At 45.3% G+C, this 23,995-nt stretch overlaps 1 protein-coding gene across 3 annotated transcripts in view; it reads left to right on the top strand.

Annotated features, from left to right (window-relative positions):
• Positions 1–23,995, top strand: part of WDFY2 (WD repeat and FYVE domain containing 2) — a 183,346-nt gene that overhangs the window by 127,524 nt on the left and 31,827 nt on the right. For all 3 annotated transcript variants that reach the window (XM_047756167.1, XM_047756168.1, XM_047756166.1), the window contains 3 exons: positions 5,086–5,140; positions 10,389–10,539; positions 17,967–18,079. In XM_047756167.1, the coding sequence (XP_047612123.1) occupies positions 5,086–5,140; positions 10,389–10,539; positions 17,967–18,079 (319 nt within the window). The remainder of the gene's footprint in view (positions 1–5,085; positions 5,141–10,388; positions 10,540–17,966; positions 18,080–23,995) is intronic.

Here is a 23,995-nt window from a genome sequence, read left to right as displayed (position 1 = left end):
TTAAGATGTCCTTTAGTAGATGAACGGATAAATAAACTGTGATACATCCTGTCCGAGGATACATCCTGTCAGTGAAATATTACTTGGTGCTAAAAAGAAATGAGCAATCAAGCCAGGAAAAGAATGGGGGAAACTTAAATGCATGTTAGTAAGTAAGAGAAATCAATCTGAAAAGGCTGCCTAATGTAGGATTCCAACTATACGGCAATCTGAAAAAGGCAATACTTTGGAGATGGTGGAAAGATCAGTGGTGCTAGGGCTTAAGCAGGAGAGAAAGATGAATAGGCCGAGCACAGAGGATTTTTAGGGCAGTGAAAATACTCTTTATGATACTCTAATGGTGGATAAGTGTCAAAATCCACAGAATTTATAACACCAACTATGAAGCCTAGTGTAAACTGTGGACTTTGAGTGATAATGATGTGTCAGTGTAAGCCATCAGTTATGACGAATGCGCCACTCTGGTGTGGGATGTTGATAAAGGGGGAGGCTGTACATGTGTGGGAATAGGGACTGTATGAGAAACCTCTGTGTCTTCCCCTCAGTCTTACTGTGAATCTAAAAGTGCTCCTAAAAAATAAAAATTAGGGAGTTCCTGTCTTGGATCGGTGGTAGCAAACCTGACTAGTATCCATGAGGATGTGGGTTCGATCCCTGGCCTCACTCAGTGGGTTGAGGATCTGGTATTGCCATGAACTGTGGTGTAGGTCACAGACGCGGCTTGGATCCTGCATTGCTGTGGCTGTGGTATAGGCCAGCAGCTGCAGCTCCGATCCAACCCCTAGCCTGGGAGCTTCCATGTGTCATGGGTGCTGCCCTAAAAAGACAGAAGAAAAAAAACCATCAGTCTTGGAGTTCCCACTGGGGTGCAGTGGGATCAGTGTCGTCTCTGCAGCACCAGGACTCAGGTTCGGTCCCTGGCCCAGTGCAGTGGGTTAAAGGAGCTGGTGTTGCCACAGCTGTGACGTAGGTTGCATCTGGGGCTCGGATCTGATCCCTGGCCTGGGAACTCCATGTGCCATGAGGTGGCCCCCCAAAAACATCAGTCTTGTATTTCTTAGAATAGCATGCTTTTTCTTAGACCAAAAAAAAAACTTTAAAATGCTGACAAATCTTACAAATTTTCTCTACGATTATGTTTGTATTTTCATAGGAAAAACAAAAGCGCAAACAATTAAGTTTACCAATGCAGTGAACTGGATTTTTTCTTTCTTTCTTTCTTTTTTCTTTTTTTTTTTTTTTTGCTTTTTAGGGCCAAACCCTCGGCATATGGAAATTCTCAGCTAGCGGTTGAATCAGAGCTACAGCTGCCAGCCTACGCCACAGCCACAGCAACACAGGATCCGAGCTGCGTCTTCGACCTACACCACATCTCCTGGCAATGCCGGGTCCTTAACCTACTGAGTGAGGCTAGGGATTAAACCTGCGTCCTCATAGATACAAGTCGGATTCCTTTCCGCTGCACCACAACGGGAACGCCTGAACTGGTAATTTTATTATGTATGTGTATGTTAACCCTCCACACAGGCACAGATCTAGATCAAGTTCTTTTTACTTTGTACCCCCCTCCTTTTTCCAAGAGGAATTTATTTACCTTTGGTCCAAGCCAAAGAACTATCTCAGTATATTCAAAATAACATACAAACTATATGAACTCAATAAACACTTGCCCAAATAACATTTATCTTTAAGGAATTTATTTTGTGTGTATGTTCGGAAATTTGGGGTGCTCTAAAGGATGGGGCCTCAGGGTTGCGCTACTCTTGCCTGGGACCAAGGGTGGTAGTGAGCCATTGCTCAGACACGTGCATGGCTTCTTTACCCACCCTGTAAACTCCTTAGGGGAAAACAACTTGACTTCTTTAAAAATTAGCCTGCTCTCTTCAACAGTGAGTCTGACTCGGAAATGAGAAATGAATATCGTGCCACTCACTCCTTGAAGAAATAATGATATGAATTTTAAAAGTGACAGGTTGAATAATGTTATTACTGAGAAAATGATGAAGAAAATCCATTTGTGGATGAGCTTCTCAAGGAGGGGTGGGGCGGAAAAGTGAACAACCCAGAGGAACTTAGAGTTCATTCTCTCACATCACTTTGTACTTTATTTAACTCTGTGACTTCTGTCATAAAGACAGTGTAATTATTTACTTCTGAGAAAATCATACCAACTATGTGAACTCAGTAAATACCCAGATAGCAAGAGTCTGTGCACCTGTCCTCCCACCACTTTCCTTTAAGTTGTCAAGGAGAGATTCTAGAAGCCTCCATATGTTCTGAAAAGATTCTTTGTTCATTTTTTTTTCATCTTTTTTTAAAGTTGTGTTGAAGTATAGCTGATTTACAATGTTGTGATAATTTCCACTGTACAGCAAAGTGATTCAGTTATATACATACACATATCCATTCTTTTTCAGGTTCTTTTCCCATACAGGTTGTCACAGAATATTGGGTAGAGTTCCCTATGCTATACAGCAGGTTCCCTGGTGACCATCCATTCTATATACAATAGTGTGTACATGCCAATCCCAAACCCCCAGTCCACCCCCTGCCCCAGAAGCCATACGTTGGTTTTCAATCTGAGTCTGTTTTTTGTTCTGTAAATAAGTTCATTGAGCATCTTTTCTGACCACAACTGTATAAGATTAGAAATCAACTATAAGAAAAAAACTGGGAGTTCCCGTCGTGGCGCAGTGGTTAACGAATCCCACTAGGAACCATGAGGTTGCGGGTTCGGTCCCTGCCCTTGCTCAGTGGGTTAACGAACCGGTGTTGCCGTGAGCTGTGGTGTAGGTTGCAGACGAGTCTCGGATCCCAAGTTGCTGTGGCTCTGGTGTAGGCCGGTGGCTACAGCTCTGATTCAACCCCTAGCCTGGGAACCTCCATATGCCTCGGGAGCGGCCCAAGAAATAGCAACAACAACAACAACAATAACAACAACAACAAAAAAGACAAAAAAAAAAGAAAAAAACTGGAAAAAACACAAACACATTGAGACTAAATAATATGCTGCTAAACAACTGATGGATCACTGAAGAAATCAAAGAGGAAGTTAAAAAAAAATACCTAGAGACAATGAAAAAAAAAAAAAAACAACACAATGATCCAAAACCTATGGGATGCAGCAAAAGCAGTTCCAAGAGGAAAGATTATAGCAATACAAGTCTACCTCAGGAATCCAAAATCTCAAACAAACAACCTAGCTTTGCATCTAAAGCAACTAGAAGAAGAAGAACAAACAAAACCCATAGTTAGTAGAAGAAAAGAAATTATAAAGATCAGGGCAGAAATAAAATAGAGACAGTAGAAAAGATCAATGGAACTTTGAAAAGATCAACAAAATTGATAAACCGTAAGCCATGGCAAGAGAAAAGGAAGAGGACTCAAATCAATAAAGAAAAATTTTTGGCAGTGCCTGTGGCAGGTGGAAGTTCCCCAGCCAGAGATTGAATCCACGCCACAGCAGCGACCCGATCCGCTGCAGTGATGCCAGATTCTTAACCTGCTGAGCCACAAGGGGACTCCCATCCTTGTTCTGTTTTTAAGCTGAGATAAGAGCGTCAGTTTATTACACTGCAGCATTCCTTATGTTTAACAACCTGCTGTTTACATGTGGGAATTTTGCGTTTGAAGGAAGCTAAAGACTCGAAGCCTGTCTGGGGCTTATAAACAGACCATCTTATATGTAGATGCTTAGGTGAAGTGTGCAGACATACTCACACACAAGCACACGTTTTATGTTCCTTGGAAGGAGTATATACAATGTTATATAGAAACTGATATTTTTGAGTAAATATGACATCCGAACTAACCTCATTGCATTGGGGGATGCCTTTTACATATCCATTTTATCACTATTTATTGATGACCTACTGTGCCAAGGCACTGTGCCAACTGCCATAGGGATAGAGGGATTAATAAAATGCAGCCATGATTAGCCTGTTGTATAGGGAAATAAGTTATTGTTGTTAGAATCGTTAAAATATCTTTGTGTGCATGTGTATTTTTAGGGCCACATCTGTGGCCTATGGAGGTCCCCAGGCTAGGGGTTAAATCAGAGCTACAGCTGCTGGCCTATGTCACAGCCACAGCAATGCAGGATCTGAGCTGCATTTGCGACCTACACCACAGCTCACAGAAACACTGGATCCTTAACCCACTGAGTGAAGCCAGGGATTGAACCCACGTCGTTATGGATGCTAGTCAGATTCATTTCCACTGAGCCATGATGGGAACTCCCAGATTTATTAAAATATCTAATTGACTTGCCTAGTAAAGGATTACCATCCATTTTCTCACTGCCTAGAGCCTTGCAAATTTTCAGCAGTGGTACCACTGAGAGAAAAGTAGTTTGAATCAAAATTGAGCAGGATCAAGACTCCAGAATTGAGAGCAGCAGTTTAAGGATCCAGCGTTGTCACTGCTGTGGCTCAGGTCGCTGCTGTGGCTCAGGTTGCTGCTGTGGCGTGGTTTCCATCCCTGGCCCCAGAACTACCACATACTAAGGGCACGGCCAAAAAAAAAAAAAAAAAAGACGCTGAACTTGATCTGGTTTTCTTCTCATGTATACTAAAAAAACCCAAAAAACAAAAACAAAAAAACATCAGCGTTCCCATTGTGGTGCAGCAGAAACAAATCCGACCGGGAACCATGAGGTTGCGGGTTCCATCCCCGGCCTTGTTCAGTGGGTTAAGGATCCGGCATTGCCGTGAGCTGTGGTGTAGGTCACACACTCTGCTCAGATCCCATGTTGCTGTGGCTGTAGTGTAGGCAGGCCCCCGTAGCTCTCATTTGACCCCTAGCCTGGGAATCTCCATATGCCTTGGGTGCAGCCTTGAAAAAAAAAAGAAAAAAAAAATCAACTTCAGGTTTATAAGGTAAAAATTAGGATAATTTCATTGAAATGTAATTGTGATAGTTTCTTTGAAAGAGGTACAGGAAAATGCTGATTTGATTGGCAAAATACTAATGTTAGATATCATTTTGTGATAATGTTTTCTTTATACAATCTAGATATACCAAACATTTATTCAGTTAAAGCTTTTTTTTTTTTTGCTTAATGTTTTTTTTTTTTCTCTTTTGCAGGAGTTTATTTTATCGGAAGATTATAACAAGATGACTCCTGTGAAAAACTATCAAGGTATGAATGAGAGCAGTGCTTTCATTGTTAAACTTTTGAAATATTTCTTGATGGTTCCCACTGACACAAATAAGGACTTAACTTCACAACAGTCAGAGGGACAAAACAGCAGTCCTCTGTGGTCAATATTATCCCAGTTGTTGAATTGAGAAGCAGAGACTTCCTGGAGTTCACACCTTGGCTCAGCGGTTAACGAACCTGACTAGTATCCATGAGGACACAGGTTCGATCCCTGGCCTCTCTCAGTGGGTTAATGATCCAGTGTTGCCCTGAGCTGTGGTGTAGGTCGAAGACATGGCTTGGATCCCATGTTGCTGTGGCTGTGGTGTAGGCCGGCGGTTACAGCTCCAATTTGACCCCTAGCCTGGGAAACTCCATATGCCTCAGGTGAGGCCCTAAAATGACAAAAGACCAAAAAAAAAAAAAAAAAAAGCACAGGCTTCTTAATTATTATTATTATTATTTTTTGCTATTTGGGGCTGCACCTGCTGCATATGAAGGTTCCTGGCTAGGGGTCAAATTGGAGCTGCAGCTGCCGGCCAAGCTGTGTCTGCGACCTACACCACAGCTCACGGCAATGCCAGATCCTCAACCTGCCGAGCAAGGCCAAGGATTGAACCCGAAACCTCATGGTTCCTAGTCAGACTTGTTTCTGCTGCTCCACAACGGGAACTCCATCTTAATTCTTGAATTAAGAAGAGGTTAGGTGACTGGCCTGCGGTCCTATAGCTGGTAAAGTGCGGAGCCAGACCAGGTTATTGTGACCCCAGAACCCACAGGCTTGGTCCTTTGTCTTCCTGTTCCACCACCCTGCCCCCACCCCTGCAGCGGACTTGGGGAATGGGGCCAGGGTTGGCTCACCATAGAGCTCATTTCATTTGTGGTTAATTGTTTTAAAAGGCTGAGAGTGTTCATATTATCTAAGGAAAGGAATTAGGGTTTTTGTGTCTTCAATATTGGCCATTTCCTTAGTACAAATCAGGAACCACATTCAGCTAGGATTTGTTCATCCGGGCCTTTTAGCTCCTTAGAGGTGATTTCATCCAAATCTTGTGACCTCATTGATCCTGCATGAGCATCCAGCTTTTCCTCTGGTATGTCCAGAAACAGCAACCCATTCTGATTTTGGAAAATTCTGAGCATTAAGTTCTTTCTCGATCTCAAGCCAGTAATGCCTATCCCTATGGATTTATTCTTTATTTCTTTTTCACATATCATTTATCAGGTATTTTTTTGAGTACCTATTGTGTTACAGTAACTGAGGATTATCTTAGTGAACAAGACGTGCCCAGACATTCCCGTTGTGGCTCAGCGGGTTAAGAACCTGACATAGTGTCCATGAGGATGCAGGTTCAGTCCTTTGCCTTGCTCAGTGGGGTAAGGATCTGATGTTGCTTCAAGATGAGGGTAGGGTGCAGATGAGGCTCGGATTCTGTGTTGCTGTGGCTGTAGCATAGGTTGGCAGCTGTAGCTCCAATTCAGCCCCTAGCCTGGGAACTTAAATATGCTGCAGGAACAGCCATAAAAAGAAAAACAAAAACATGCATAGTGCTTGTAGGTCAGCACTTCTCATAAAAAAAGATGCAAAAAATCTAAACAAAATTTCAGCAGATCTAATTCAGCAATATATAAAAAGATAAGTCCATCACAACTAGGTGAGGTTTATTCCAGGTTTATACCCCAAAGAAATGAAAGCAGAGACTCAGATACTTGTATATCCATATGCCTAGCAGTTTGGTTCACAGTCGTCCAGAAGTGGAAGCAACCTCACTGTCCACAGATGGGTGAATGGTTAATAAAATGTGGTATATCAGAGTTCCCACTGTGGTGGGGATCTGACTTCAGCCACTGGGGTTGCTGCAGAGTTACGGGTTTGATCCCTGGCCGAGTGCAGTGGGTTAAAGGGTTGAGTGTTGCTGCAGCTGTGGCTCGGATTTAGTCCCTGGCCCTAGGAACTTCTATGTGCCACAGCTATGGCCATAAAATAAAAAAATAAAAATAAAACTGTCTCCTCCTTTGAAGAAAAAGTGTGGTATATCAATAAATGAATTCTTATTTGTCCATAAAAAGAGAATGAAGTACTGACAATACCTGATACAGTGTTGATGAACCTAGAAAGCATGCTAAGTGAAAGAAACTAGACCCAAAAGACCATACATTGTATGACTACATTTATATAAAATATCAAGAAGGGAAGGATCCATAGAGACGGAAAGTAAATTCGTGGTTACCCAGGGAAGGGGGAGGGCAAGTTGGGGTGTGGGTTTCTCTTTGGGTGATGGAAATGTTCTGGAAATAGGACATTTTCCATGCTGACCATGCAACGTTGTGTATATACTAAAAATCGCTGAATTGTATACTCTAAAACCGTTTAAATGGTGAATGTTACATTATGTGAATTTTATTTCAATTAACATCTTTTAAAAAATCCATCAGTAATACCAAAGACATTACAAGAAAGGAAAACTACAGCCCAATATATAACTTGCATATAAAAGTCTTCAAAGAAATACTAGCAGATCCAACAATGTATAAAAAGAATTATACACCATGACCAAGTGGGCTTTATTCCAGATGTGCAAATTTGGTTCAACATGTGAATATCAGTAAAATCCATCACATTAAAGGCTTAAAGAAGAAAAATCATATGAGCATATTCCTTGATGCAGAAAAAGCATCTGATAAAGTCTGATACCCATTCATGATCGAAATTCTCAGCACATTACAAGGGAGGGGAACTTCCTCAACTTGATAGAGAAACATGTGTAAAAATCCTGCAGCTAACGTCAGAAAGTTGATGCTTGAAAAGTGCAGGGGTAAGGGCACCACCCGTCCCCAGAGGGGATAATCCATGTATAATTTACAGCAGGCTCCGGATCTGCGGGTTCTCTGCATTGTCCGATTCAACCAACCGCAGTTGACGTGGTACTGCAGTGTTCATTACTGAAAAACATCTGTGTATAAGCGGTCCCACACCGTGCAGCCATGCGTTGTGTGAGGGTTCACTGTGCTTCATTGTGAGAAACGAGAGGCTTTGTCCCTCAGATCATGACCCTGACTCCTCTTAGGAAGTATAGCCAGGCTTCAAGCCCAGGTTCCTGAGGCTCAGTGCTATGTATGCATCTTCAGAGGGTTTTTTTTTCTGAATAAAAGAATTCTGTTACCTTAGAAAGAGTATGTGCTTTGAGTTTTATTTTTTGTTGGTTTTTTCAGTAGTCATAGGCAGCCTGACAGAAAGACAACCAACTTTGGCACAGAGACTAGGGTTGTCATTCTAGCCTCTTGTCACTCATTAGCTTTGAGCAAATCACAAAACATTTTTGAGCCCCTGTCTCCTCCTCTGTCACATGATGGCAGCTCCAAGGGCTGGAACCCTCTCTCTTCTGGGCTCCTGTCATCCCCTTGGACTTAGAAAGGAACAGAAGGAAGATCAAAGACCCCTTCATGAGAAAAGGGAGCACAGCTCTGGGGCCACTTTCTGCCTGAAATAGATTTGAGCACACTTGAAAGTGAACATTCGAGAATTCGTTTTTATTCCCTCATTGGCGGAGCTTAAATTGGGCATTTGATGGCATTAACATGACAAGATCTTCAGGAATTTCTCCAGGAAGTCCTACTTAAAGACAAGGTTTTGATCTTGATGGTGGCTGACTCTGGGAGTCCTTTTATTACTGCATTTGCACCCACTTCTAAATCCCTTTAGCTGCTCCAAGCTTCCAATACCCGCTTGTAAAACATCAGGCATTTGATGAAATGACTGTCCTGGAAGTGTTCATTGTGATTCTGGCTGCATTGTTTGGTAGCCACTCTCAAAGGCCACCTTGCCAAGGCTGAACTGTGTCTGTAAAATGAGGAAGCCACCCAGCTTTGCAGAGTCGTTATAGTGACTGTGCGAGAGAATATGTGTAAGTACTTGGCACTTGTTAGACACTGAGAAATTGGCAGTGATCCCGTTACTGCCCCTAGGGCTGCAGTGGTCCATCCATGCTGTCTAATCCTATTTTCATGTTCAGAATGGGAAACTGATGTCCTCTCTGTCACCTCATCACACTCAAGACGGGTCTTCTCTCACCCACCAGGCTGCCAGCTCCTGGGCACAGAGCCCAGTGTGGTCTGAGCACAGGATGACAACCCTGCTTCTTCCACTCAGCTCTGTTCACTGGTCGTGGATCCCTGTAGCTCTCCCTCTGAAATGTGGAATAAGAAGAAAACAAATATTTTATTGATTTTTGCCTTTTGTGTGTGTGTGTATTTTTTAGGGCCACACCCATGGCGTTATGGATGTTCCCAGGCTAGGGGTCGAATCGGAGCTGTAGCCGCCAGCCTACACCACAGCCACAGCAACGCAGGATCTGAGGCACATTTGCGACCTACACCACAGCTCAGGGCAATGCCGGATCCTGAACCCACTGAGCGAGTCCAGGGATCAAACCCGCATCCTCATGGATCCTAGTCGGGTTCCTTAACCGCTGAGCCATGAAGGGAACTCCCAATATTTTATTGATTTTATCTGAGAATTGAGAAGCTGTGAGACCTTGGCTGAACTAGTCAGCATCCTCGTGCCTCTGTTTGCACACATGTGAGATAGAGAGATGGGCCAGATGATGTGATTAGTTTCTTCTGACTCCGAGACCGTGATGCAGGGCTTCTGCGATGGTGCTGCCCTGGTGTGTGAGCACCCCTGGGAAACCGGCTCTCGTTATCACATTCTGTACGCTTTGATGGAAGGGGTATTTCATTCTTTTGTGTGGCACTTGGGAATGATTCTGTCCTCCTTTCCAAGCCTTTGATTTCTCACAGGAAGTTCATCTAGAACTTTGTTGTGGGTTTATAAGCCAGCTTTCATCAAAAGGAGAACAAGTAATGCTTTGCTGGGTTTGTTTGTTTTTGTTTTTTTTAAAGCGTGAATAAACTGACCCCAGTGACTACTGGAGGAACGTTGTTCCCCGTGTGTTTTGTGGTCACACAGATCCTGCGTGCTCTAGCCCAGCAGCTCTGACCTGTCTGAGAGAGGTGGCCCAGGCCCCTTGGTATTGGGAACATTTCTGGAGAAGAACTGGGACCAGGCCCTCTGCAGGGGCATCCTCCACAGTGATGAGAGCCACTGCTGTCGCCCGTGTTTGTGCTGCTTGTCTCCCGCTCCCTCCGGGGCCGGGCCGGGGGAGAGAACGATGCATCTCTCTGGACCGTGCTTTACTGGCCCCGAGAGGCTGCTTGACGGGTTGTTCTCTTGTCTCTTGCTTTGCAGCACATCAGAGCCGAGTGACGATGATCCTGTTTGTCCTGGAGCTGGAGTGGGTGCTGAGCACGGGACAGGACAAGCAGTTCGCCTGGCACTGCTCCGAGAGTGGACAGCGCCTGGGAGGCTATCGCACCAGTGCTGTGGCCTCGGGCCTGCAGTATCCTTTGCTGGACAAAATCCCCTGGTGGGAACTTAGCTGTCGACTTCTTTCTTTCATGAACGTGTTGGGTATGTGCACCTGCAAAGTTTCTGCAAAGTTTTATTTGCTGAGTCGCTCTGTGGATTCAGATGCTTATAGATTGTCCTGACACACAACTCAGCCAGGTCCTCATGTAGCTGGAGGAAAGTGAGGTAATTTCACCTGAAATAACAGTCCCTGCCAAGCAAGTTGTGAGTCTGCTGTGACAGACTGTCTGACATCCAGACAGGACGTGGCCCAGATGTGTGAGTCTCCGCTGTCAGAAAGAATTATGGAACATGGAGATAAAACCATCACCGACACACAGTCTTTTGCTTTCGTACAGAAGTAATTTACACGGAGATGTTAAGGTTGTGAACACTCCCACTGGCGCCCCATAGAAGAGCCACAGCGTCCTGTTCATTGAGACATTTTTTTTTTTAAGGGCCGCACCCTGACATGTGGAGGTTCCCCGGCTAGGGGTCCAATAGGAGCTGTAGTCACTGGCCTACGCCACAGCCACAGCAACGCCAGGTCCGAGCTGTGTCTGTGACCTACACCAGAGCTCATGGCAGCGCAGGATCCTTAACCCACTGAGTGAGGCCAGGGATCTAACCTGCATCCTCATGGATACTAGCCGGGTTCACTACTGCTGAGCCGCAACGGGAACTTATAAGGAGATTTATTGAGAGCCTGCCGTGCCAGGACCAGAGCAGGTGACAGCTAACCTTCCATGGTATCTGCACTCTAAGGCTACATTCAGTCTTTGTTCCAGGTACCAGCCTTTTCCAGGCTGAACAGGATAACATCATCTCTTCTCTTCCAAATCTCGGGACCCATGTGCTTGGTGTGAATACCTGCTAGTGCTGGGCAGCCCTCACATCCGGCCCCCAGGGCTCCAGTGAGCACACGCCTGACAGGTGCAAAGTCTGAATTGGTGATGCTACCCCCCTACCATTGTCAGGAGTAAAGAGCCCTGAGTTTCTTCATTTAAAAAAAGCGTAGAGTCTCTCCATCTCCTGACAAATGAGGAAATAGTTGAAAACAGATCACTTGTCTGCAAAAGCAAGATGAAACAGTAAGACTTGCTTTCAGATTTTTTATCTCATATTTATAAAATGCCTCTTCAAGGACTTGCAACCGTCTGACAAAAGTACCTTGCTGTTTCCTTGTAGATGTGTGGCCGGAGCTGTATTTATGTATGTGTGGCTAATGTCATTCTTATTTTCCTATGGGAAGGGCAAGATGAAGAACCTGAGAATGGCCATTGTGGAAGGTGGTCCAAGTGGTCAGTTCCCAGGAAGACCTGAAACAAAGGCAATAAGGGATGGATGCAGAATCAACGTAGCTTTGAGAGGGTGGTGAATAAAAGAAACTCCAAAATTTACTTTCTAAAAGCCAGTTCAGACAAGTGTAACTCAAATGGAAAAACATGAAACTCTCCCTCCAATAGATGAAAGATTTCTTGCAGTGTTAGCATTGGCTCTCCTGTAGAGATCATCCGTCCAACTTCTCATTTACAGATGAGCCAGCTGAAGCCCAGAGAGGGTCCTGAGCCTTGTCTGCAGCCACTCAGCTGGCATACATGCCAGGAAAATCGCCACCAGAACCCAGGTCTTCTGCCTGGGACTGCTGTTTTTTCCCCATTGTGTGGCATTACCCTTTGCGAACAGAGCTAATGGCATCAGAATCATTTGTTCTTAACATGTTGGCCTCTGTAGCACTTGCCAAGCCCAGCGATGTACCTTTTGTGTCACCTAACCAAGCCTAAGAGTATGGACAAAATACAGATCTTGCCTTTAAGAAGCTTACTTTTTAAAACTGAAAATGAAAAAATAAGACAACAAACCAGACCCACCAATACACAGAATTAACCCTGTTCTGACTCTTCTAGTCTTTGACCCTCTCTTCCAGCGTCTCCAAAAGTCATCTTCATTTTTCAGCTCTTTTCTCTGGCTCCACCATGCAGTCTACCAGGTAGAAAAAAACCATGCGGTTGGGTATCGGAAGCTGTAGTGAAGGCCTCGGGCTTCTTTCCCCGGTCTAAGTGACCGTCCCGCCCAGCCTTGCTGTTGAGGTGGAAGGGAGCTGTAATACCCCGACTGTGAGACCCTTTCAGAAGACTCCCTCTGCCTGCCTAGCTCCAGCCCTTGCTCCTGGGAGCGGGCACAGTGCCAGCCCTTGATCCTAGGAGCAGGCCCAGGCCTGCTGTCTTTCTAGAGCTGCCCACTGATGCCTGATGGTGCTGCTTATGCCAGAGGGCCTTAGCCAGGAACCACGCGACTTTCCCAGGGCTGCAGGGTTTGGGGTGGGGGAGCTGCCTGCTTCAGATTGTTAACAGGCAGCCCAAATAGTGTTGAGATTCATATTAAAATCCAGTGTTTAAACACGTTTTTTCCCATAGAAACCCTCTTCCACCACTCTCTGTACTTACCAGCTTTGGGTTTTTTGATTTCTTTGGGTTGGTTTGTTTTTTGTATTGTTTTGTTTTCTAGTGATAAAGAAAGGAAGAAAGTCTGTTGAAATAACAAAATGTTCCGAAAAGTATCATGAGCCCAGTTTCTCTTCACAGTGGACACTGGTGGCGTAGATAAGAGACTTCTACTGATAAACTAATTCTCTCCTATTTCCACCTCAAACAGTCATTCAAACAAGCCAACAAGTGATAGAATAAGTCAGACTGAATTCAGCCTTTTTTCCTCTCCTTCCAGCCTTTATTCTCTTAGTGGAGAAGTAAATATGCAATAAAAATAACCAAAAACTCAAGTAGCAATATCAAGGATGCCAGAGAGACTGACCAGTTCACAAATTATGTTTCTGAATCACCTCAAAGTCTTTGTTGCTTTGGCTGAATTATCTGAAGTTTCAAATATTAAATGAACCATAGTATTAAAACAACAATGATGAAGAGGAAGCGAAGGAGAGGAAAAAGAAGATCGTATATAGTGCTTGCAGTCTCTGGGAGTTCGCAGAGTGGTTCTGCGTGTTACTTTGTTCAATAAGGCAGTTCTCAGTTTTCACAGGGTAGAAGCCGAGGCCTAGAGAGCCTCAAAAAGAGAGACTTTCTCAAGGTCACATGACTGTCATCCAGCAGTGCGAGGATTGGAACTTGGGTATTAAGGAGTTCCTGTTGTGGCTCAGCGGTTAACAAATCTGACTAGCATCCATGAGGACGCAGGTTCGATCCCTGGCCTCGCTCAGTGGGTTAAGGATCTGGCGTTGCCGTGAGCTGAGGTGTGGGTCCCAGACATGGCTTGTATCCTGTGTTGCTGTGGCTGTGGTGTAGGCCAGCGGCTACAGCTCCGATTTGACCCGTAGCCCGGGAACCTCCATATGCCTAGGGTGCAGTCCTAAAAAGACAAAACAAACAAACTAACTAAAAGAACTTGGGTGTTAAAATCTTTCAGCCAGCCTTCTGCACAACCAGACACGGAGGTTATTTCCCAAAGGCCCCACGCCAGGTTGATGTTTCCCCCACGTCAGTTGCTAGCCTTTAAATTATGAATCCTTTATCTAGCCTGTCAGATGACCAGGTTTTGGTCCCATTTTTCATGCCCACAAAAATACTTCAGGTACTCTTCATTTTAAGATTTTCCTCCTGTTGGAGGTATTTCCAGGCTGGCACCCTATACAGTGGAGTGTCTTTCTACCAGGTAGTCTTTGATCTATTCCTGTTTAGGGAAAGACTACTGAAAAGCTATTAAAGTTATCTCGATTTTCATATTTCCTCATATCATACTTAATGCCAATCACTCTGGCTTTGAGGTTGCACTGTAATTTTATTTCAGCTTGCATTGCTTTTACTTTTTTTTTTTCTTTTAAGAGAACGCTATTATTTATCTGCAATTGCAAAGGCTGTTGGGCATGAGTTGTCACCCTTCCAGTGATGCCAAGATTGATGAGTGGTTCTGGTGGCGACAGCCAGGTCTCTGCAGTGCAGTCCTCCCCACCAGCCTTTCTTTTAGGGGTTTCATCCACTGCTGATCTGGAACCAGTCCTTTATTAGGTTACAAAATGGTGACTTTATAATCCTCTCATTTTTTTCACATCTATTAGTTGGAACTCTTCTGTAAAGTAGAACTTTCTCTCATTAAGTGGGGCTCTTTGGTTACCTGAAATACAATTAGCACAGGCAAGGCAAGATACATTCTTAATTATTTCTCTTTAATTGCTCATTTTTAGAGCAGAGATTTAGTGCCCTGGTTACCTCCAACAGGGATCTTTTTTCTTTTTTTTTTTTCTTTTTGAGCATTGTAATAAAATCTTAGGGTTCGGCTTTTTAATAATATATTCAGTACATGTCAATAAATTACACCCCCCCCTTTTTGATGCTCATGTTGTCCCATCTTTGGCCAGGAAGAGCCACATCCTACTGGCCCCTGCATCTTTTTGGTACAAGCCCGCTAGCCTTTAATAAAGTTTTTGCTTTTGGTACAGCATGTCTTAAGGTCATCTGTTAATTTCCTGTCCCAGTCCTGGAGTCAACCATTATTTATTTATTTATGGCCATGCTCTTGGAGTATGGGAGTTCCTGGGCCAGGGGTCGAATCCAAGCCTCGGCTCTGACCTACCCTGCAGCTGTAGCAACGCTAGATCCTTAACCCACTGTGCCGGGCAGGGGGATCAATCCCGAGCCACTGCAGAGACAACTCCAGACTTTAACCCGCTGTGCCACAGGGAGAACGCCTATCAGCCGTTTCTTTTAGTCAAGGATAGTATTCAGAAATAGCTATCACATACATCTATGTGTATTTTTTTTAAAAAAATAAATCATCAGTTCATATAACATTTCTGATTCAATTTTAACATTATAAAGGGAGTTCTTTTGTGGCACAGCCGGTTAAGGATCTGGTATGGTTGCTACTGTGGCTGATTGGATACCTGGCCCAAGAACTTCCATATGCCAAAGGTGCAGCCAGAAAATAAAATGTTAACATACTTCTTTACTTCTTTTTTATTCTTGATTATTTTATCTTGAGCTGAAAACCTTGGTTACTTAATATCAACATAATTCCTTATTTGCTTTACCCTATGGCATATTTAAGTTGTTTCAGAATAATAATAGCAATATTATAAAAACAAGACTACTGAATGAGATTCTATTTATTATTTATCTAGCTAGCTAGCTATCTGACTGCACCCATGGCATGCAGAAGTTCCCAGACCAGGGACTGAACCTGAACCATAGCAATGATGATGCCAAGTCCTTAACCACTGGACTACCAGGGAACTCCCTGTATGAGATTTTAGATTTCTTTGCAGTTGTCTTTGTCCTGAGACTATATTCTATAAGAAGGTACAGTCAAAATACTATGTTTTAAAGTCACTTGAGGAGTTCCCTTCGTGGCTCAGTGGTTAACGAACCCGACTAGGATCCATGAGGTTGTGGGTTTCATCCCTGGCCTCACTCAGTGGGTTAAGGATCCGGCATTGTCGTGAGCTGGGGTGTAGGTCACAGACGCTGCTCAGATCCCACGTTGCTGTGTCTGTGGTGTAGACTGGCAGCTGTAGCTCCGATGTGACCCCTAGCCTGGAACCTCCGTATGCCGCAGGTGTGGCCTTAAAAGGCAGAAAAATAAAAAATAAAGTCACTTGAAATAATTCTGTTAAACTCTGTGGTTATATCACCAATTTGATAGATTTATTCACTTTACATTGTTGTCAATTTGAGGAATTTTTTTAAATTTATGAGTATTTTTCGCATGTACAATAACTACAGGACTCTGCAATGGAAATGACAAGGGAGAAGTCTCACCGCAAGTCCTGTCCCCTCGCTTGCTTCTTCCTCCTCCCTGGGCAGCCTTTTTTCGATAGACCTTGATTTATCCTTCCGGTGCTTCTTTGTGTAAATAGAAGCACACACACACTTTTATTTCCCTGTCTTTCTTAGACATAGGTAGGGTAGCATATAAACACTCATATACCTTGGCTTTTTTTCCCCTTCTTGATATTCTGGAAATTACTCTATGTGAAATTTCCCAGCTGTGTAGTATTCTATTGCATGGATATAAGATAGGTAGTAAGTCCTCTGTTGGTGGACTTTGGGGTTGTTTTCAAACTCTACCTGTTAAGATCATGTGGAGTGGATAGCCTGGGGCACGCATCACTTGCGGTTTTTGCCATTGTGTCTCAGGGGTAGATCTCTACAAGCAGAATTGCTAGGCATTACCAACCAGGGAAGCTCACCAGAGACTTGAGTTTTACTGGAGACCAGTCACATAGGCAGCTGCCTCCTGGCATGAACCAGAATTCCAGACTCCCAGAAGGAAAGCAGGTGTTTGGCATAAACCATATTGTTTGTGCAGTTAAGGCACAATGAGCCACTTTTGTCTGTTCGTGGTGGGAACCCTCCTGCAATCCAAATTCCCAGGTGCTATGCCAGTCTTTTAACAGCGGCCTTTCAAAGGGTAGCAGTTAGGCCTGCTAGGGGTTTTTTGTTTGTTTGTTTGGGTTTTTTTTGTTTTTGTTTTTTGCAAAGCACCATTTTCATTTCTTGGACTATGCATTCATGTGTCTTGCCCATTTTAAAAATTAAGTTTGTAGTCTTCTTCTTGACGGCTCTTGTTATATTAGAGATTCGGGCCTTTTGTGTCATCAGTTGCAGCATTTTTTCCAATTTGTCTTTTGCTTTGCTTATGATGTTTGTCTATTTTTGTGTGTTTGAGTCATAGCTTTTCCCACTCCAAGGCTGTAAAGGAACTGTCCCAGCTAGAACTTACCTTTTTCATTCTTTACACTTAGATCCCTAATTCACTTGGAATTCATCCTGCTATATAAACTGAAATACAGATCCTGTTTTGTTTTTCTAAATGATTATTCAGCTTGTGCCACCTTTTTTTGTTCACCCACCATTTCCTTATTCATTCAAAAAGGCCCCTTTATCAGACATGTACCACATTTCTACATGCACTGGGTTCTGTTCCTAGACTTTCTGTTTTGTTCCATTGGTCTCTCTTTCTATTTATGTACCACACTTTCATTGAAAGAGACTTTATAACATTTTAATAGCTTCTAGTGCTAACTAACCTCCCTCATCACAATACCCCATGACTCTTATTTTCAGAATATTCCTGGCTCTTCTTGCTTATTTATTTTTCTATATGAACTTTGGAATTAGCACATCTCGTTCTAGGGGGAAAATGTTGGTATCTTTATAGGGATTATATTAAATGTATAAATCCACGTTGTGAGATTGGACATCTTTATCTTGCTGCATCTTACTGCCCAGTAACACAAGATGTCTTTCATTTTGTGACGTCCACTTTTGTGTCTGTCAGAATTCTATCCACGATCTCCTGGGGTGAGATTTGCCCATTTCTTGTTATATGTATGCTTCTTTTTTGGGGCGGGGGGTGGTAAGGATTTAAGTGACTTTTGAGAAACAATCCTTAATGCTTACATGATAGATTTGATGTTGAAACCCGGCATGTGTTTATTGGTGACCACTCAGGCCAAGTAACCATCCTCAAACTGGAGCAAGAAAACTGCACCCTGGTCACAACATTCCGAGGACATACAGGTGGGATTGAAAGCTGCCCCTCCATGCGCTGCTCTCACAGCGAGATGTCGCCTGCTGCGGGTTCTGATGGTCACATGATGTGCTGTGACAGTGACGGGGTACAGTCTGGGCTGTGGCCAAGAGGTACGGGACCCGCGTAACTCATTTCAGAATGGTTCGGTGAGCTAGCATGTCAGAAATGGTCTCCATCAGTCCAAACAGATGAGCAAACCGTCTGTTTGGAACAGGTTGGTGATTGGGCTCTTTGTCACTTTACGTTGGAGAAAGCCAGTGTTTGCATACATGCGTGAGGCCTCGTCTGAGGCCGGTGGCTCCTTCACAAACCCTGGGAGGCCAAAAGGACAGCTGCCCCGGTCTGTCCTTGCCGTCCCTGATGGGAAGAGGTGGTGCGCAAGACAGACTCCCACTTCCGAGACAAATGAAATGAAGAATAAACTCATTGTGGGTAGCCAAGCTGCGGAAAAAGTACTAGTTCCTCTAACTTTCCTTCCTGTGCGGCTCTTTTCATAAAGAGCCCCCTTTATGTTACTCGTCTGCCCACGGTCATTTAAGCAAGGTGGCGGAATATATCTACGCTTAGCCTTTGAAAGACTTGAATAGATGACAGTGATTCGTTTTTTACTAGGATCCTTTTTGAGGGGCTGCGTCTGCAGCATATGGAAGATGGAAGTTTCTGGACAAGGAATTGAACCCTCGCCACAGCAGCGACTCGAGCCACTGCTGCAGTGACAACACTGAATCCTTATCTCTCTGTGCCACGAGGGAACACCTTTACTAGTTACCAGTCCACGACATAGTATATAGAGACCAAGGTCAATACTGACATTAGATGTCATGTAAGAACAGAAGTAGGCGAATGCGGATATAAAATGGGGTGGTACCTAGATCAGAAGGGACTTCCTGAAGGGAAAAAGAGAAGATCGAATCCCGGGGAAAATCGTCTTGATTATCTATGCCTTTGGGAGGGAGAACACATTGAAAACTCCCCTGTGGACAGAAGCCAGGTCTTCCCTGATTGGATTTCTCTTTTTAGCCACCTGCACGGTGGCCAAGCCTGGCCTGGTGGGGACCTGAAACTGTCCCACGGCAGGACTGTTTCACCGCTGACCTCAGCCTCTCGTGGTTCGTTGGCTTCTCTAGACCTTTCCGGCCACTCCCCCATCCTTGTTGAGGCGTCGGTCCTTGATCCCCCCCTTCCCCAGCCTCTCTGCCCCGTCTTCCTTCCCCTCCCCATCACTTCAGCCTCGAGTTTCCCAGCATTATCAGTTCAGGCCCCTTGTTGCTCCTGCTTGTGAATTTATCTGTAATTCAGAGTGTCCACCTCTGTCCTTGTGGACTCGGGTGCGGGGTCCGCCCGAGGTCGCACCGTGAGCCTCCCTCCGCCGGTCCCTACCGTCGCACATGCGCAGTCCCTCACAGACGCCTCTCCGGTCCTCCGTTCGCGCTGCGCGCTTGCTCGCCTTCCCCCAACAGCTCTTTCAGACCTTCAGCGCCCTCCCCAGGCCCCTTCTGCTCCCGTGCCCCAGCCTCCTCCTGCGTAGAAAAACGGAGGTTACCAGATAGAAGCTTTTTAAACATTTTTATTTCCTGGCCACCCCATGTTCCCTCCGCCGCAAGCAACCTTGGTGCTATGGCTGCCCTGTTTGGCTTCTGGAACGCATTCTCTTTCGGTTTTAAGGCTCTGACTGCTTTCTCCTCTTCTTTGGGGTCCTCTTCGTGGGTTCTGGCTGGGATGCTCTCGTCTCTTCACCTCCAGTGCTCTCCGTGGCTGACCTCGGCCACACTCCCCGTCACGGAAAGAAAAGACACAGTCATCGTCCTCAAATTCCTCACAGCCCAGGGAGCGAGGCAGAAGCTCAACAGTTGTTCCACCGCCTGGTGGCAAGGCCAGGGAGCGGCCCCCAGCACGTCCACGAACATGGGGAGGGCGCCGCGCTTGGGCGGGAAGGGAGTTGGACAGGGAAGGCCTCCCCAGGGAGATGTGGCTTTGACCTAAAAGCTTTGGGAAGGAGGGAGGGAGGAGGGAGGAGAGCAGCACAGGCCGAGCAGCAGCGTGGCGTGGTCCCAGGCCTGGAGATTGGCCAAAGCCTGGCTGTCTGGGCAGCGCTGGTCACTCGTTGGCTGGAACACTTGAGTATGAGGTGGGGCAGCCACACAGGAAGTGAGAGTTCGGATCGCTCAGTGTTGTCCTGACGTTGGTGTGAAACCCTGAAAGAGTTAGGCAACGGGGTTAACCTGATGGGGTTTGGAGATTGCCCTTCAGGTCAAAGGCAGTGGAGAGCTGATTGGGAAGCTCGCAGGAAAGCGGCCCTCTTAGTGTAGCCATGGTGATGGAAGCGCAGGGAGGGGTTGGACCCCTGGGAAAATTTTAGGTGGTCAGCCCCGAGGGCCTGGTGACGGGCTAGAGAGGTCCCAGATTTGGTTCAGGCAGAGCTGGCTTTCAGCCTGACCGTCTCCTGGCTCTCTAGAAGTCAGGCGTTGACTAGAGCCCTGATGGGATGCCCTGAGTTCTGGATCGCTGCCTCGGTCTGGGTCAGCAAAGCCGTCAGGAGCTGAGGTGAGCCAGGGGTGGCCCGAGGGTGTCATGTCTCCAGGTTCGTTCCTATATAAAATATTACCTTGACATTGTCGCTTATCTTTCTGACTGTAAAGCATTTTCCCATGATTTCATCTTGAAATATCTTTGAGGAAGACAGGATGTGGCCCAGGAAGGCTGTTATCTAATAATGAAGGCAAATAAGTGTAGCAGGTCACATATTTAACTTGTTGTTATTCCCGGACAGTCGTATCTACCTGCCCTTCACCTGTCTGGCTACAGCGCAGCTCGCTGGTTTGAAGCTAGCGCGAGGGCGTCGATGGGATTCCACCATGATTCAAACACTGTTGAGCTCTGCCTTTGGAGGAGGTCCCGGACTCAGCCAGACACAGTTCTGGGCGAAGGGGCTGTGAGCGGAGAAATAGCTTCATCTCCTCACTCCCTCAATCCCCAGCCAGATGAACCCAGATCCATTAAAGAGTGATCTTGGGGGTGTCATCAGTCCAGATCCAAACTCAGAAACAGACGCGTCTTCGGTGTGTGTCCGGAGTCATAGCTCTTCACCCGTCACTCTGTTCCAGTGCAGATGGTCAGGTGCAGTGTGAGTGCGGGATGAACCTGACCTACGAGCCATACCCAGAGGTCAAAATACAGAGTGTGCTAATCCACGGGGATTTAGGAAACTAAGTTTCTGTTATTATGCTCCCTCTGCTGGTTTCATTCCAGAGCTAAATGCCAAGGATCATCGTTCTTTGATATTTCTGCCTAAATCAGAATATATTTCTACCCAAAAGTCATAAGTGATTTGAACAAAGGGGGAAAAAAATCAGATTTTGGCCTTAGAAATTAATAGTACCAATAAAATCTTCTGTTTTTCTTCTCAGAATTTTTTTGGTTAGTATGAACATACTGGAAATAGAGGGCTCGAATGTGAACCTTTCAAAGCATACTACTTGAGTACAGATTTGTTCATTGACTGTTACAAGAATTACTGAAAGTAACAGTGTAGTTATAAAAAAATAACTAAAACAAGGACAGGCACAGTTCGGGGCAAATGTGCAAGTTTCCATCATTAAATTGACAGCTTAATTTTGGATTACAGTGGAGGCTTTCACATTCAGTAGACTCGGATTTCCACCAAAAGCCTGTCGAGGGGAGCTCTCCTGTGGCACAGCAGGTTAAGGATCCGGCACTGTCACTGCAGCAGCTTGCATTGCTGCTCTTGCATGGGTTCAATCCCTGGCCCAGGAACTTCTGTGTGGCACAGGCGAAGCCAAAAAAAAAGTCTGTCAAGACACTGGCTCTCAGAGCTCCCGATGTGGCACAACAGCAGGATTGGCAGTGTCTTGGGGGCTCTGGGGAGAGGGCTCAGACCCCCGGCCTGGCACAGTGGGTTAAGGATCTGATGTTGCTGCAGCTGTGGCTTAGGTCAAGATTGCAGCTCAGATCTGATCCCCAGCCCGGGAACTTTTTGTAGCCAAAAATGGAAAGAAAAAAAAAAGACATTAGCTCTCCACGTGATGAGGGCTGCCACACATCAGTGAGTAAAAGCAGCGTGGCGCTTGCCCTGTTCAGCTGCCTCTCACGGAATGTGAGCTTTAGAGCAGTAATTGGAAATCTTGGGGATGTTGCAAGTGTGGTGAAATCAGTACCACACACGGGCTGCTTTGGGAGCAGGTAGCTCCCTCGTCCAGAGAGTTAAAGGGAGATTTCTAAGAAAGTGGTGTTTAAACAACACTTTAAGGAGCATGAAGAGTTAGACAGGTGGTGGGAACATTCCAGGCCCCAGATGTATGAAGCTGATTTGAAGCCTGGTGTGTGAATGGAGTCCAGTGGCCCATGCGGAGTGCCAGGGGTGAGGAATCCAGGGTGGCCTTCCCGGCCATGGGGAGAACTTCAGACACTTGTCAGGCAGTGGGAAGGCAGTGATGGAGGAGAGCACGGCAGGAACAGGCTTCCGGTGCAACAGATCACGCTGCAGCAGTGGGTGATGGAACAGGAGACCACTCAGAAGGAAGCCCACTGCTGGCATCCCTGGAAAAAGGAAGTCCCGTCTGGACTGGGAGGCTGGCAGTGGCGTGGAGAGGAGGGGAGGGGTTCGAGTCTGTTTAGGAGATGAAGCGTCAGCAGCGCTTGCGATTGGTTGAGGCGGGCGTGGCCCCCACCCGTTTGTGTCTGGAACGTTTGGGTGGACGGTGAGGCCCTCTACTGAAACCACGCTGGCGGTGACAGCAGCTTTGGGAGAGAGTGTCGTGGTGCCTCCAGCTGGACATGGCCAGGAGGCGCCCCTGGGAGGTGGCAAGGAGTCAGCTGGATGTCCGAGTGGGGGTCTCAGGAGGAGGGTGTAGCCTGGAAAATAGAGCGTGTGTATCTTTCCTGAAACACTCATCACTTCAACCCGGGACAAAATGCAGGAACCAAAAGGTCACATACTTTATCAGGGGGCTTCGCTGTCTGAGGATTTGCTTAGACGGCTCTCAAGTCCTTTAAGCTGCATTTTGCCTGTACACCCTCACCTTGCAGTTGTGGTCACCCTGGTACAGACAGACCTGGCAGTTTCCAGCCCTGACTTTGTGAACCTCCGCCTAGTCGTTAGCTTTTGCAAGATATTTGAAATTCTTTGAACACTAGTTCACTAAGCATTTGGTAGCATGTAGTAAATTTCTTAAAACAGTTATACTATGATCTGGTTCCATGGTTGGAAATCTCTTCTAACTAAATCAGGAAATGTAAACTAAGTTTTATGTATAAAAATGTTCATCTCAGCAAAATTTGTAATAGTTAAATGTCGAGAAAAATCTAACAGTGAAATAAGGTACATCTGTGTGTTGGGGTATTATGCAGCCAGTAAAATTCCACTTTTGAGATTATATAATAGTATAGATAAATTTTGTTTTATTTTAAGACCAATGTTAAAAATTTTTTTTTTAATTTTGGCCACACCCACAGCATACAGAAGTTCCTGGGCCAGGGATCAAACTCAAGCCACAGCAGTGGCAATGCCAAATCCTTAATCCCTAAGCCACCAGGGAACTCCTGTATACATTTTATAATGATCAAAACCTTTAAGAATCAGTTCATTCTTGTTAAAAGTTATTCTGTCAGTCGTGTTGTGGAGGTCCGAGGTAGGGAGAAGCATATGATGAAACATTGAGGGGAACAGAAATCTGGAGTGACGTACAACAAAAAGGAATAAATAGTTTTTTGTCAATTAAAATATTATAAGCAGAGTTCCTGTTGTGGCTCAGAGGAAACGAATCCAACTAGTATCCATGAGGATGGGGGTTTGATCCCTGGCCCTTGTTCGAGGAGCGTGCGGTTGCTGTGAGCTGTGGTGTAGGTTGCAGACATGGCTTGGATCCCAAGTGACTGTGGCTGTG

The sequence above is a fragment of the Phacochoerus africanus genome, chromosome 13 (assembly GCF_016906955.1).
Source record: "Phacochoerus africanus isolate WHEZ1 chromosome 13, ROS_Pafr_v1, whole genome shotgun sequence".
Lineage (NCBI taxonomy): Eukaryota > Metazoa > Chordata > Mammalia > Artiodactyla > Suidae > Phacochoerus > Phacochoerus africanus.
Note: the sequence above shows the minus strand (reverse complement) of the source record. Positions and strands in the feature narration are given on the sequence as shown.